We start from the raw sequence: 16,680 nt of genomic DNA on the forward strand, positions 1-16,680 counted from the left end.
GAGGACACGTTCGAGCTACGCACATATAGACTTTCACAGATTTTCACAAATTTACCCTCCGGGTAAAGACTAACAGAAAAATAAAAATTGGGAAATTTTGCGAATGGAAAAATAGCTTGCAGTAAAATTCGATAGTCAGAAAATCAACCCTCCGGGAAAAAACTAACGGAGAAATATAATTGGGAAATATTGAGAATGGAAAAATCGCCGATGTATAATTAAAAGTGAGTAATAACATTATTATTTGTAACCGGGCACTTCAATACTACCCCTACTACTACTCCCCCTAGGTACCATCAGCCAAATAAGTTGTCTATAAATTTTTGAACACGTGCCTTTCAAATGAATATGCCGCTAAAGTCGAACTTTCAAGTTGACAGACACGTCTATTGGCATTAGTGTTTTATGACTTGCAAACAATTATCAACTTTAGGATGGTAGACCACATATTTGGCCGAAGGTACATTAAAATTATGATAACATACCACATACATAAAAATATGATAGTGAATATTTTTCAAGGCAAATATAAAATAACTAAGTTATTGTAAGTGTGTGGGGATGTAGTCTATAACTGACAGTTACTACTTTTATTTTATTTTTTCGCCAATTTTAATGTTTATAATACTTATTATCCTATTCCTGAAGAAGACAAACACAAAAATCAAATAAATTGGTCCCATTTTTGCCATGGTTGCCATTCATGAGTTATAATAACTAACACGAATATATATCTATCAAAAATGTTTGTACCCAAACTTTCAAAACAGCTTGAGCTATTTTTATGAAAAATTTTGTGTATATTAATTCGGTTAGTCTGGAAATAGGATGTAAACTATTTTTCATACTTCTACGCGGACGAAGTCGCGGGAAACAGCTATAATAAAAAAAAGAAAAACAAACTAACTGGTACTATAAACTAATTGATTAGGATTATGGATGTCCTTTTACTATACACTACACAGTTTGACTAACCTGCACATCGAACGGTTGATGGTGCTGCGTCGAATCCTGGGTAGGTGGAACAACGTTGGCCCCATTGACTAAGTTAGGTGCTGCGCCGCCAGCTACGCCACCGTTGCCACCTGTCACGCCCCCAACACTGCCCACGCCGCCCACACCGCCAACTCCGCCAACACCTCCGCCGTACTGTTAACCAATCAACTAAAGTTAGGAGGATAATCATATGAACATATGAACAGTAACCGGCATTAATATCAGCCGCAGCGGAGCGTGCAAAAATATCTGACACATCCTTCCGGCCCTAGAAATAGAGTCATATCAGATATTTATGCACGCTTGTTGTGTCTTCAGATATTGAGGCTGGTGACTGTACACTACATTGACATGTTTCATCAATTCATACAAAAAGGGTTTTGAGTGATTAGTTCAGACTTTCTTCACCGGACAAATTCATGTAACGTATTGCATGCAACAATATCACAGAATAAGTAATAGTACAAGTACAGAAGGTTCTCTCTTTTGATGTTGTCAAAAGCCGCCATTTTATATGCCTACGTAAGTAATAAAATATAATTTTTTGCCGTTTTTTGGACCGGAAAATTGCTCCGTTTAATGTTTTCATTGGAATGCCATTTTATTGCCGTTTTATACCTACAAAATGAAAATCTAAAAAAATTACCATGTACGAGGGCCGTTCAATAAATTCTCGGTATTGATATATTTTAAACCTCTTTAGTTATTTTTTTAATACTGACCGCTAAATATATTTCATTGACAGTATAAAAAAGTTAAATTCAAACTGGTAACTTTTATTGTTTCTCTGCAACAGCGGAATAAACATGATCACTATGAACGATTTTGCATTGTAGAATAAATTAGAGCACCGAGTCGTAATAAAATTCTTGACAAAACAGGTGAAAATCAAAAGACCATAAAAGAAGAAATGGATTTTGTTTACCGCGAGTCTGCTTCTTCTTTATCCAGAAGTGGTCTAGTGAATTTAAGCGTGGGGGGAGAGCATCAAAAACAACCCTGGATCTGGTCGGCCTAACGAGGCTACTTCACTAGAAAATGTCAATAAAGTGAAGAAAATAATGTTAGAAGATGGTCGAGTGAATGTGAAATCTATAGCACAAAGGACCAATCTTTCTATGGGTACTATCCATGATATTATACATGACCACCTCAATATGTCAAAAGAAGTGCGAGATGGGTGCCGCGAATGCTGTCACCGCTTCAGAAAGATACGCGTGTAGCTTGTTGTTCACACTTTATTGTGTGCGGTGAAAATCCTGATGAGGTACTTCAAAGAATTGTTACCGGAGATGAAACCTGGGTTCATCATCATGATTCTGAGAGCAAGCAAGAATCCATGCAGGGGCACATTAAAGAAACCTCATCCCAAGAAGTTCAAGGTCATGCCTTCAGCTGGTAAGGTCATGGCCACAATATTCTGCGATTTTGAAGGAATATTGCTGAGCGATTTTAAATCAAAGGCTGTAAATATTACCGGGGAGTACTACGCTAACATTCTACGCCAATTAAGGGAAGCAATCAAAGAGAAAAGGAGAGGAAAGTTAATCAAGGGAGTTCTGCTGCTGCATCACAACACTCCGGTGCATACTGCTGCTCTTGCAGCTCTTGAGGCCGCTGCTCTTGAATCTGGGTTCGAAATTATTATTCATCCACCGTGTAGTCCAGATTTAGCCCCTGGCGACTTCTTTTTGTTTCCCAATTTTAAAAAAGATCTTCAAGGTAATCGATTTTCTGACGATGAAGCGCTGAAGAGGCAGCAGTTCAGGAGCATTTTGACACCAAAGAAGAAAAATATTTTTATTAGGGTTTAAAAAAAATAATCGACCGATCTAATAAGTGTATAAACATAGGGGATAAACTCCCTATATTGAAAAATAAAAAAAAACTTACTTTCACTTTCTTTTGTTTTCATTATTATACCGAGAATTTATTGAAACTACTATTTTCAGAAATTGCCTTTTTACTTGCTGTGAAATATTTCTCTATCCATTTTATTTATTGAATTAAGTTCACAGATTTCTTTCCATTCAACTATAAAAACATCCAAAAAAAATAACGAGCGTATTAAAAACTAAACCTATCGGGAGCATTGTTAGGGAGCGGGGTGTACAATGGTTTTTTTTTGATATTTTGGATTTAAGTGTATACGTGACTACTTAGTATTTATTTTAGCAGGTCCGCCCGGATAGCTACCACCATCTTGCTCGCTAATCCTGCCGTGAAATAGCGTTGCAGGTGTCTATGGGCGGTGGTAATCTCTTACTATCAGGAGACCCACTTGCTTGGTGGCAATCCAGTCGAATAAAAGTAAAAAATAGTACATTGTGTCTTAAGGGCGGTAAATAAGGAATTACGAACGAGAGTCTATTAGAAGCCCTAAGTCGAAGACTGAGGGCTTTAATGAGTCGATGTTCGTAATTCTAGTACCGCCCGTGCGACATACAATGTTTTTCATCACATTTGCAAGTAAAAATTTTTTATTTGTAAAAGAAAAAATATAATTGTTCCAAATATTGGCGATACCTTAGGCTGTGCTCTTGGCAACGTCGCCCTCAATCTCCCTCGGCATGCGCCGCAACGTGCGTGTGCATGTGGTCCATGTAGTCCTGCAGCAGCACCATCAGTACGGGCACTGACTCATTTACCGACCTTGGGCTTCATGACAAGATAATGTGTACGCGCAATGACTCATTTACCGACCACGGGTTTCATGACAAGCACATTAAGGTCGAGGGTTTTATTTGGGGGGTTGCAACTAAGGTAGCCTGCATGTTACGACACTGTTTACGAGCAAGTGTGATGAAAAATATATATGGATGGATGTTTTTATAGTTGAAAAAAAAAACTGTTAACTTAATTCAATAAATAAAATGGATAGAGAAATTTTCCACTGCGAGTAAAAAGCTGTATTATCCTACTAATATTTTAAATGTGGAAGTTTGTGAGTGAGTTTGTGAATGGGTGAGTAAGTTTATTACTTCTTCACGCTGAAACGGCTCGACGGATTTGGATGAAATTTGACAAAAAGTTAGTTTATAATCTGGATTAAAACATAGGATACTTTTTATCCCGGTATTCCCACGGGATAGGGATAAAATTTCTAAATAACAACCGCTGGGCTTAGTCATGAAATATGGTATGTAGGTAGTAAGACGTCTGGAATAATACTTAAGCTACTTTTTATCCTGATGATGTTCGCACGGGATAGGGATAAAATTTCAAACTAATAACCGCTGGGCTTAGAGTCATGAAATTTGGTATGTAGATAGCTGGACATCTGGAATAACACAAAGGCTACTTTTTATCCCGATGTTCCCAAGGGATAGGTATAAAATGACTAACTTATAACCACTGGGCTTAGTCATGAAATTTGGTATGTAGATAGCTGGACATCTGGAATAACACATTATCAACTTTTTATCCTGATGTTCCCACGGGATAGGGATAAAATCTCGAAATAATAACCGCTGGGCTTAGAGTCATGAAATTCATACTAATATTATACTTTATACTATACTTATATTATAAATGCGAAAGTAACTCTGTCTGTCTTGTCTGTTACGCTTTCACGCCAAAACCGCTGAACTGATTTTGGTGAAATTTGGTACAGAGATAAAACAGACCTTGGGAAAGAACATAGGCTATCTTTTATTGCGAAAATAGGCTTAAAGGGGTTGAAATAGGAATTGAAAGTTTATACGGTGGAAGTTTGTCACTGTCGAAGATAAATCGATGGTTCTTTATGAAACTAGGCATTTGGCCACTTATAAAAAATATTTAGATATTTGTCCAAGCGTTTTTGAAAATTTTACCTGCGATAGGATGAAATAGGGGATGAAAATTAAGATGGAACGTCGTCAATTATCACAGATAAATCGATGAATCTTGGTTTAGGTATTCGGTAAGAACTAAAAAAAATCGGTTAAATTCTAATCGGACTCGCGCATCAAGGGTTCCGTACGTAGGTATTATGAATATCCAGTTTAGCAGAGCCTAAGCAAAATCTCTAAGCTCATTAGCAAAATGTACGTAATGTGGGGTCATTTTAGAAGGCTTATTGACATAGTCAGACATGAAAAATTATGAATTTCAGATTTTTCTTATTTATTTTGCTATAAGAAATTGCTATAAGAGCTGCTACCTTTATCCAAAATTCCAAGTTTCTAAGACAGCCGGAGGTACCCTATAACTTTTTCTGTTAAGGCTTCCGGGACTATTGACCTGAGTTTAGGGTTTTAATTTCAACTCGATACATACTCCGCGCGTTTACAAGATAAAGGGGGTCTTGACAGACAAACGGACGGACAGACAGCAAAGTGATCCTATAAGGGTTATTTTTTTTCCTTTTGAGGTACGGAACCCTAAAAAACATTTCTTCTGGCAATTTTCACATTTCGACATTTTTCATACTTGAAAACATGGGGATGAAAGTTCGTAAGGAATTCCAAACAAATTTACTATGTATATTCATCGGAAATATGTGGCGTTATCAGGGAAAAGGTACCTTGTTGTCGGTATTAAGTTATTGATATCCCTATAATCTACATACATTTAGCTATCGAACCATGTAAAAAACATGCATGTAGGTTTAAAAGATATTTAAAAAAAAATGTTGAACCTCATAGAAAAGGTGATTATGAGAAAATTGAATTCAAACTTATACACCCAATAAAAGTATGTTGTTGTTGAAAGTTACATAGATAACAATTTGAGGAGTAGATTGTACGGGCTTTCAGGTTTCAAGAACAATTTTGTAATTGGACAACTGTTTTCCTATAGTTTAAGTTGCCAAAGTGCACAAAGAAAAAAAAAAGGTTGATGGATTTTGTAATTAATTTTCTATTTATAGTATACTAGCTTTTACCCGCGGCTTCGCACGCGTAAACTATTCGGTGTGGTAGCTGCAATTGAAATTTTCGGGATTTTACAAAATTCCCCTGGAATTTTCCAATATTTATATCGTGGTCTTCATTGAGGTTTTGTTGTGAATAACTGTGCAAAATTCAAGACTCTAAACCCAGTGCTGAAGTTTCAAAAATTTTCCCTATCCAAATTCAAATGCAAAATTCAAATTCAAATCATCAGCGCTTTCGGAAAGACCATCATTGCCAAGAAGAATGCGCCGCAAGAAACTTGGCAGAAAGTCATTTTTTCAAAATAAAATAATTACAAATAAAATACTTAAAACTACAGTATACCTGAGCACTCCCTGTCATCTTGCGTATGAATGTTATAGTTAGCTTATTTATGTGTTGTTATAGTATCTATCTACCTATCTATCTGTTTAGATTTGTTGTGTATGTGTATTGTATGTGTTAGTTTTATGTATTCTTGATACAGCTCTAATCTACTGTAAATTGCACCACCTGCTAAAATGTATTCCTTATTTCTGTCCATTGTAAAGGTTGCCTGGAAGAGATCGCTCTGAAGCGATAAGGCCACCTATTGCTTACCTTAGAAAATCTCTATGTATATACTTGTGTTTTCTGTACTGTTTAGTGTATGGGTGTGCAATAGAGTTATTGTATTGTATTGTATACAATTAAAGAAAAAAATACGAAATAATAATACAGGGATGTATGGGGTCCCTTAGTTACAAAACTATACCGTGGGAATATCGGGATAAAAAGTAGCGTACTTATGTGTTATTCCAGACATACGGCTACCTACATCCAAATTTCATGCCTCTAAGCCCAGTGGTTGTTATTTCGAGATTTTATCCTCAGGTATCCCGTGGGAATATCGGGTCAAAAAGTCACCTATCTGTTATTCCAAACGTCCAACTACCTACATATCAAATTTCATGACTAAGCCCAGAGGTTGTTATTTCGAGATTTTATCCCTATACCGTAGGAATACCGGGATAAAAAGTATCCTATGTTTTAATCCAGGTTATAAACTAACTTTTCGCCAAATTTCATCCAAATCCGTCCAGCCGTTTCAGCGTGAAAAAGTAACAAACATACTCTCTCACTCACAAACTTTCACATTTATAATATTAGTAGGATTTCCATTGGATTTTATCGAAGGAAAAAATATTATGCGTAATTGGACACTAAATAATAACTACTCCGTTTTGAATTAACGTTGTTTATTATATAAAAAAAATAACTTTGTGGTTTCCAAATGTATTAAACAGTCAAAATCAACAAACGTTTATATTAAGTACGCTAAAACATAGCCAAATGAGACCAAATTAACTAAACAAATCTTAAAAAACTAGTTTTTTTCAGTCTCAAAACTCAAGGTAAAGTTTAGTAAAAAGTTGGTACAATCACTATGTATTTTCGAAAAGGTACCTTATCGTCGGTGGTAAAATATTTAGTGATATTAAGTGATATCATTTGAAAATGACTAATAACTTACGATTAATTTTAATAGTCTTAATTTAAGAACAGCGTAGTATTAAAACTCTTACAAAAAACCTATAATTTTGTCTCAACAAACACTAAATGATTAATGTATTTGAAAAGGTACCTTATTGTCGGACGTAAAATGTTTAGTGACATAGTTACGAATAAGAACTAAAAAAATGCTTTTGATTTGTAGTTGTAACCATTAATCGTTGTTATTATTATTATAAATCAACCTCTAAAGAAACAAATTGGCGTAAATCGTCAATAAGGGCCTTATCACACTAGCGATTTACGGGAGAATTGAAAGCGAGGCGAGCGCGCTGTGAATTCGCTGCGAGCGTATAACGATTTCGCCGCGAGCGCGCAACGATGTCGCTGCTGCGAGCGCGTAGCGAGTTCGCTGCTTTAGCGCCAAAACCGCCATATTGTAGAATTTCGTATAATAATAATAGGGCGTCTTCGGCGCTAACGCAGCGAACTCGCTGCGCGCTCGCAGCGACATCGTTGCGCGCTCGCGGCGATATCGTTGCGTGCTCGCGGAGAAATCGTTACGCGCTCGAAGCGAACTCGCTGCGCACTCGCCTCGCTTTCAACTCGCCTGCAAATCGCTAGTGTGATAAGTCCCTTACTGGCTACCGCCTAATGGTGGCCAGTTATTGATGATTTACCTTACTCTAATTAAACGCATTTTATGATGATTCTGATTGACGTTTTTTAAGCGCCGACAAGCACCGCACTGGGCCCGCGTGAGAACTACTGCCCAAGCTCTCTCATTCTGAGAGGAGGCCTTTGCCCAGCAGTGGGACATATATAAGCTGGGATGATGATAATGATGATGATGACGCCCCGACAAAGTACCGACGTCCGACACGTCTTCCAAACCGATACCGAGCGCACAGAAAGCATTCAAGAGCGGCACCGACAATAAGGTACCTTTCTTACTAAACTTTAAGGGATGTTTTAACTCATAAAAATCGATTTAAAAACTTGTGTCTATGTCAAATTAAAATTTAGACCCTGCTTATTAATATAGAGTAAAAAAGAAAAAAAAATACTTTAAACGCGATTATCTCGGAAACTAGAACCGACAACAAGGTACTTTTTCCCAGATAACGCCACAGATGTGTAGCTAAGCTTAGTAAGAATGCCGTCTTAATTATAATCCTACCCTCCTAACTTACATAAAGGACGTAAGAATTCATTATGGGTAGAATACACATAATAATAGCTAAAATGTGGCTACCCGCAAAATATTTGTTTTAACAAAGAATGGAAGAAAAAAAATAGTTTAGATATAAAGCAATGTAAGTATTAAAATAGATTATTTTCAGTTAACCGTAGAAGTTTCTATGTGCTATTATTGGCAGAATATAGGTACCCTAAATAAATTAAATACTTTCCAAGTTACTATTCCACGCGGACCAAGTCGCGGGCACAAGCTAGTTTGGTATATATAGGTAGCTGGACGTCTGGAATAACACATGAGCTACTTTTTGTTCCGATATTCCCACGGAATAGGGATGAAATCTCGAAATAACAACTGTTAGGCTGAAATTTGGCATGAGTGTTTTAATTTAACGTCAACAAAAACCACGATGTAATTTTAGGGTATTCCCACGAGAATTTAATAAAATCCTGGAATTTCAATTCAACTGCTGTATCTAATGATTTACGCGTGCGAAGCCGCGGGTAAACGCTAGTTATAGATAAAAAGCAAAATAGAGGCAGCACTTGGCCATTCGCTGCATGAATGCACTAGGAAGCCAACAGTGGCAGAGGAATGGCTACGGATAGTGCGCCGTATCACCAACCCGGATATGACGACGACGACGACTTTATGATTGGGGTTTTTGGAATCTTTTTGTATTTTTGTATTTTAACTCCAAACATGTTACTTTTACGGGTATCCCGTGAAACCATATCGAAATACAAAGTGAGACATGGATGCATAATTTGATTGCTTAGTGACATCTCTTGTCTGGGCGAGCGCTTAGTTCCAAAAGAGTGTAACGTGTCTCGATGAGTGCGAAACATAGATGTCGCCAGTGCTGCTGCTTAAGTAGCGTAGTGGAAAAAAGTAACCTGAGATATGTGTGCATAGGAGAAATTTGTGTCTAGACTCCTGTCCAGCTAGCACGCAGCACGGATTGCTGGGGACATGGGTTTGATTCCCAGCGCTGGTCTCTTTTTCTGGTTTTTCTGTGTATCCATGTCTCAGTTTGTAATTTCGACACGACCACTCTGTCAAGAGAGTGTAACGACTAGAAAAGATTGTTAATCTATATAAATACATTTCTAAACAGACTGACTGATGATATATCAACGCACAGCCCAAACCGCTGGGCCTAGACACATAGACACTAGACATGTTTCTTAATAGGTTTAGACGCGCACTAAGAACGGATTTTTCGAAATTACCCACGGGATAGGGAAAAAATGGGATTTATATTTTCACTTCAAAATGGTTCTATCTCCGTAACTAAATTTCAGTTTCTGTCAGTTAATACTATCAAAGAATGGGTTTAACCAGTCTGTAGTTTGAAAAAATATTTTAAAAGTCTGATAAGTTTTTGGTAAATATTTCATTTTTAAAACAAGCTTTTTTCTTGCTGATTGTACTCTTTGTTTACGGTAAGTACTTGTATTGTCACCCAAAACTACATTTGAATAACAAATTTCAAGTCGATGCCATTAACCGTTAAAGAGTTCCGTCCTGTGGAGATAACCAGGATGTCACTATCAGATTATATTATTGTACTAGCTTTTGCCCGCGACTTCTCCGCGTGGAATAGTAACTTTGGGAAGTATTTAATTTATTTAGGGTACCTATTCTGCCAATAATAGCACATAGAAACTTCTGCGGTTTACTGAAAATAACTTATTTTAATACATTGCTTTATATCTAAACTATTTTTTTTTGTTCTTCCATTCTTTGGTAAAACATAAATATTTTGCGGGTAGCCACATTTTAGCAATACTACGTGTATTCTACCCTGCCAACACAAAAGGACTAATTCTTCATAGTAAGCTCTTGAGTCTTGACATCTTACGTCCTTTATTGTAAGTTAGGAGGGTAGGATTATAATTAAGACGGCATTCTTACTAAGCATAGCTACACATATTTCCGATAAATATACTTATAGTCAATTTGTTTGGAATTCCTTACGAACTTTCATCCCCATATTTTCAAGTATGAAAAATTAAGAAATTTGAAAAGAGCCGGAACAAATGTTTTTTAGGGTTCCGTACCTCAAAAGGAAAAAAAATGATCCCTTGTAGGATCACCTTGCTGTCCGTCCGTCGGTCTGTCTGTCAAGACCCTTTATCCCGTAAACGTGCGGAGTATGTATCGAGTTGAAATTCAAACCCTAAACTCAGGTCAATAGTCCCGAAAGCTGAGAAAAAATCGAACTTCTAAGTTAACGCAATCAAAAGCTGCAGTCATTTAAAAGGTGTTTCCATACAAATCACCTAAACCGCAAAAGTTATAGGGTACTTCCGGCTGTCCTAGAAACTTCAAATTTTGTATAAAGGTAGGTCTTATAGCAAATTAAGTAAGAAAAATCTGAAAATCATAATTTTTCATGTCTGACTGTCTATGTCAATAAGCCATCTAAAATGACTCCACATTGCGTACATTTTGCTTATGAGCTTAGAATAGGCTAACACTGGATATTCATAAATACCTATGCACGGAACCCTTGATGCGCGAGTCCGAGTCGAATTTAACCGTTTTTTTTTAGTTCTTATCGAATACCTACCACAAAGATTCATCGATTTATCTGTGCTAATGACGACGTTCCATATAAATTTTCATCCCCTATTTCATCCCCTCGCAGGTAAAATTTTCAAAAACTCTTGAACGAATATCTATTTATTTTTCAAATTGCCCAAATGCCAAGTTTCATAAAGAACCATCGATTTATCTTCGACAATGTCGACATTCGTATAAACTTTCATCCCCTGTTTCACCCCTATACAGGAAAAATTTAAAAAAATGCGCGAAAATATATCTATTTTATTTATCTCTTAAACTTTAAAAAATGCGCGAACAAATATCTATTTATCTCTTAATCACGTGCCGAAATGGCAAGTTTAATAAAGATTCATCGATTTATCTTCGATAATGACGACCTTCCATATGAACTTTCATCCCCTATTTCATCCCCTCACAGGTCGAGTTTTCAAAAAAGCTCAAACAAATAACGACTTATTTCTTATTAAGTATCTAAATGCCAAGTTTCATGGTTTTATTTTCGACAGCAACGAACTTCCACCATATAAACTTTCACCCCCTATTTCAACCCTTTTCTTTTTATTTTCGCAATAAAAGATAGCCTATGTTCTTTCCCAAGGTCTATTCTATCTCTGTACCAAATTTCATGCAAATCGGTTCAGCGGTTTTTGCCTGAAAGCGTAACAGACAGACAGACAGACAGACAGACAAACAGACAGAGTTACTTTCGCATTTATAATATTAGTATGGAAGTATGGATAGTATGGATTAAGTGCCGAAATACCAAGTTTCATAGTTTTATCTTTGACAGCGACGAACTTCCGCCATATAAACTTTCATCCCCTATTTCAACCCCAAAAAGCCTCTTTTTCGCGATAAAAGGTAGCCTATGTTCTATCCCAAGGTCTATTCTACCTCTGTACCAAATTTCATCAAAATCGGTTCAGCAGTTTAGGCGTGAAAGCGTAACAGACAGACAGACAGACAGAGTTACTTTCACATTTATAATATTAGTATGGATATTAGTATGGATTGTCACCAGATTTACATAAGTTTACCAAATTTCAAGTCGATCGGACTACTGGAAGTGGGTCAAATTTAACTAGCAAGATTTGACCCAAATCCACACTAATACCATAAATGCGAAAGTGAGTATGTTTGATGAGCGTTTGTAAGTAATGTGTTTGTATGTTTGTGTGTTTTTTTTTGTCCGTATTTCACGTCGAAACGGAGGAACGGATCGAAGTGATTTTTGCCATAGAGATAGTTTATGGGCCGGAAGGTCACATAGGTAGTAAGTCAGGATCAGGAAGCGTAACTTAGAACACATTCCACACAAAAAGTGGCCATACCTAAAACCAAAACGACTTATGATTCAAATACGAATCAATTTCAAAGTTGCAAATAGGCGTGCTTGTTGGTTAGTTAAAATTCAGAAACAAAGTAGGGATTGGTTGGCTCGCGTGATGCAATGTCAAATACACAAACTGCATAGACAACTGGCGTTCAGACGGATCACTTCTTACATCTTAACGTTTCAATGACAAGTCATATATTGATAATGACAGCCTGTTTTTTAACGACTTAAAGAAAAAGGATGAGGTTATAAATTTTTGAGGTTATTAATTTATTTTTATGAACCGAATTGAAAAAATAAATCGTTTGCCTATGAATACCTAAATAGGCACAAAATCAGGATGTGATGATTGGATCCTAAGGAAATCGAGGGAACTCTTCAAATAATGTAGGGACACTCTTGAAAATACAAACTGAAAGATGGATGCACATAAAACCAGAAAAATAAGACCATCACTGGGAATCGAACCCAGGTCCTCGGTATTCCGTACCGCGTGCTATACCGCTGCACCACTGATGGTCAACAGTACAGACACGAATTTCCCCTATGCACCTCATACCTCAGCTTGTTTGTTTCTTATGTTAGCCACTTAAGCAGTGACGCTAGCGACATCTATACCGTAGCCCTCATCGAGAAACTAACCCCTCACCCGGACAAGAGATGTCGTTACGAAGCAATCAAATTAAGATTCCTTTTTTTGGAATCTTTTCGTATTTTTTATTTCAATTCCAAATTTTTACTTTTACGGTCATCCCGTAAAACCTAAATTAAAAATACAAACTGAAATATAGATGCTGATGGTCTATCAGTGGTGTAGCGGTATAGCACGCGGTACGGAATACCGAGGACCTCGGTTCGATTCCCAGTGATGGTCTTATTTTTCTGGATTTTCTGTGCATCTATATTTCAGTTTGTATTTTCAATTTAGGTTTTACGGGATGACCGTAAAAGTAAAAATTTGAATTGAAATAAAAAATATAAAAAGATTCCAAAACACCAATCTTAATATTTAGTAGTAACTCTTATACTTGATGAAGTGTAACTAATGATAAAGACAAGTGAAGACCACAGTTGACCACCGGAGTTAGGTACTATTCAATAACAAGCATTTCACGGGTTTAATTTCAATCATTTAAACACAGTTGTTAAGCAATTTATGCTCTTCGTAATGCATATGGTGAAATGGAACGGGTGGTGAAGCACCAGAACTCTTAAATAATGAACGGCTCCGGATCGGAAAGAGCAATGCTTCGTAAAAGGTGATGAGCAGTTGACATTAAAATATTGTATCTTATATTATTCACACTAAAAATCGTGAAAAATATAAAGACTGTTTGTACCTATTGTTTGAGCGATACAGGAAAGAAGAAAGTATGAAGAGGGATGAGGAAACTGTCATTTACATTATGTGAGCCATATACCACAGACTTGATTTTGCATAATACTGACCATCTCCAACTGTTAATGTAATTGAGTATTTTTGAATATAAATGTAATTTTACGACCACTTACTAGTGGAAAGTGATCCCTGGACATTTTAATTTTGCATTGTTCCTTCACCACTTTATTACACACGTTGGCATGATAATTTAGAGCTGTTCACAATCAAAAATGCAAAAACTTGACGTGAGCTCACTGAACTTGCACATGCGCACTTTAACACAGGACACAGTTTCAGTTTTTATGACGCAGTTACAATTCCTGACTTATTATTTATTCGTAGCACATAGGCTACTTTCTATCCCGGAAACATGCACATTTCCCGAGTAAACAGCACGCGATAACCGAATTCCACGCGGGCCAACCCGCGGGCAAAAGCTAGTAATAAACGAACCGGGCTTGTTAAATATAAAAGCTTACAAAAAACCACTTTAGTAAAAGTTACATTTTTTTTTATGGTATAGGGGGCAAACGAGCAGGCGGATCGCCTGATGGTAAGCGATTACCGTCGCCCATGGACACCTGCAACACCAGAAGAGTCACAAGTGCGTTGCCGGCCTTTACGGTAGGAGTACGCTCTTTTCTTGAAAACTTGAAGGTCATAGCGGTCCGGGAATACCGCAGGCGATAGCTCATTCCAGAGTTTTGCTGTGCGAGGCAGGAAATTTCTGGAAAAACGCACAGTAGAGGACCGCCAACCATCTAAATGGTGAGGATGGAAGTGTTGTCGCGTACATAGTCGGTATTTGCAGGCATAGGCTAACAAAGTGGTAAAATAAAATATAGGAAAGAAATTTGAACCGCACATGTGGGTGTGGTTGAAGACGATTTTTCGATTTAGTGATCTGTTTGCGAAATAATATTTAACATTAAAGTGCAAATATTTATTAAAATCGAGGATTCGCCCCCTCTAAAAGCTAAACTGCTGGTTTGATTTTTTTTTACTGTAAGAGTTAAATTTGCTTGATAATTATTAGTACTTAAAGAGTAACAGCCTTATTCACAAAAAAATCTTTAATTGAGGTTTGATCGGTCTGTTACTTAGCAGACTGATTAAGCTTGTTAGACGGTTGTCGAGAAGTATGATTCATAAACGCTTGCTAGCAGTCTGCTAGTTGTTGAGCTGCTGATAGACGGATTAGACGCGTTATGTTGGCCATCTAGACAAATCAAAGACACAAAATAGCCGCATCGATAATTTAAGAAAAAAATGGGAAACAATAATGTACAACTCGTAATGTACGCGCAATAATGTACGACATGATAATCCGAAGCATTATTACTTCCGATTATCATGGTCGCGCATTATCAGGGCGTACAAAATATTGCGCGCGCTGTAATGTACGATAATGTACGACGTGATAATCTGAATCCAATCGATTCGAATGAATAGACATTTTTCACCGCGGATCGAGCGAGCGCAGCGAGCGAGATCGATATAGTCGGAGCAGAACCGACCCGGCCGGGTCAGGTTGAAGGGCGAGGGTGTGCGAGCAGCCTCGCTCGCCACTATCGCCCTTCGTTAGGTTTTTTTTTATTTCAATCACGGAAATCTTAAGGCATGATAATCGGAAGACATAATGCTTCCGATTATCACGTCGTACATTATTGGTTCCCTGCTAGTTCGGTACGGGGTGATAATGCACGACTTGATAATTTGTGCACATAAGCACGGATTATCAGGCCGTGCATTATTTATGCGTGCATTAACAAGTCGTACATTAACTACACCCAAAAAATTGACTGAAGTGACAGCAAATAAGCAGGAAAAAATATAAAAAGCGAGATGTTTGTTTTCCCGCCATTTCCGATCCGCATGTTTATGTTGTACCTAAGTGCAAAAAGCCGTAATTATGTTAATCATAATTTTTTTTTTTCATATTTATTGTTAGTAAAGTAGCAGTAATAAATACCTAATTTAGAGGATTTTTAAATACAAATTCCTGAAAATAAATTTTCTTGTTTTTTTTTTAATCTTGGCGTAATCCCCTCCCTTCACTAAAAATATCTTTGGTATGGTTTTTTGCTCTTGTCAAAGTCAGCTGTTCAAACTGGTGGCGGCCATTTTGTGACTTAGCTGGGAGATAAAGGAGGGTCTACGGTCCTCTAGCTTTAGCAGAGCCTTGATCGACTGATTAGCGCTAACAGACGTTTATGAATCATGTTTTTTAGCATCGGGCCTTCAAGGAGCCTTCAAGGAGGCTCTACCTTTTTATGAATAAATAATAACAACAGCCTTAGGCATAAAATTTACTGAAAGATTCCGTGCAAAACACCAAATCATTAGAAAAATATTACTTCTTAACGGCTACGGAACCCTACCATACCATAGGCGAGTCCGACACGCTTTTGACCGGTTTTTTATTATTATTGTGACCGTGCGAAGCCGAGACGGGGCGCCAGTGACTTGATAAGGAGGATAACACACCCACCAAATTAATCAACGCACCTGTTGTGTACTGGCGAAGCTGTTGTTGTCAAACTGAGGATGTTGCTCCATTTGTAAGACTAACTCGATGTGCTGGTTCATGGAATCATTCAGGGTCATACCTAATCATAAAAAAAAAGATCGTATTAACTTATGGAAAATTAGTTATGTCTATTAAAATGAAAAATATTGTTATACTTAAAAAAAATAGCAAATGAAAGTCAAGTAGAAGACGTATTTAAGGGTGGATCAACTACTTCTTGTTGTTATTCTGTCCCGTCAGCAAGGGGCAAAAGTAGTAAGTTCACATTATACTACAATGCTTATTAGATGACAAATTATAGAAGGGGCTTAAAGCTACCAC

General features: G+C 37.2%; 1 protein-coding gene across 1 annotated transcript in view; it reads right to left on the minus strand.

Moving 5' to 3' along the window:
* Positions 1-942: 942 nt before the first annotated feature.
* Positions 943-16,680, minus strand: part of LOC141441051 (uncharacterized) — an 80,813-nt gene continuing 65,075 nt past the window's right edge. The window contains exons 8-9 of the mRNA XM_074105677.1: positions 16,338-16,438; positions 943-1,149 (exon numbers count right to left, since the gene is read on the minus strand). Coding sequence (XP_073961778.1) covers positions 958-1,149; positions 16,338-16,438 — 293 coding nt within the window. The 3' untranslated portion in view covers positions 943-957. The remainder of the gene's footprint in view (positions 1,150-16,337; positions 16,439-16,680) is intronic.

Source organism: Choristoneura fumiferana, chromosome Z, assembly GCF_025370935.1.
Source record: "Choristoneura fumiferana chromosome Z, NRCan_CFum_1, whole genome shotgun sequence".
NCBI lineage: Eukaryota > Metazoa > Arthropoda > Insecta > Lepidoptera > Tortricidae > Choristoneura > Choristoneura fumiferana.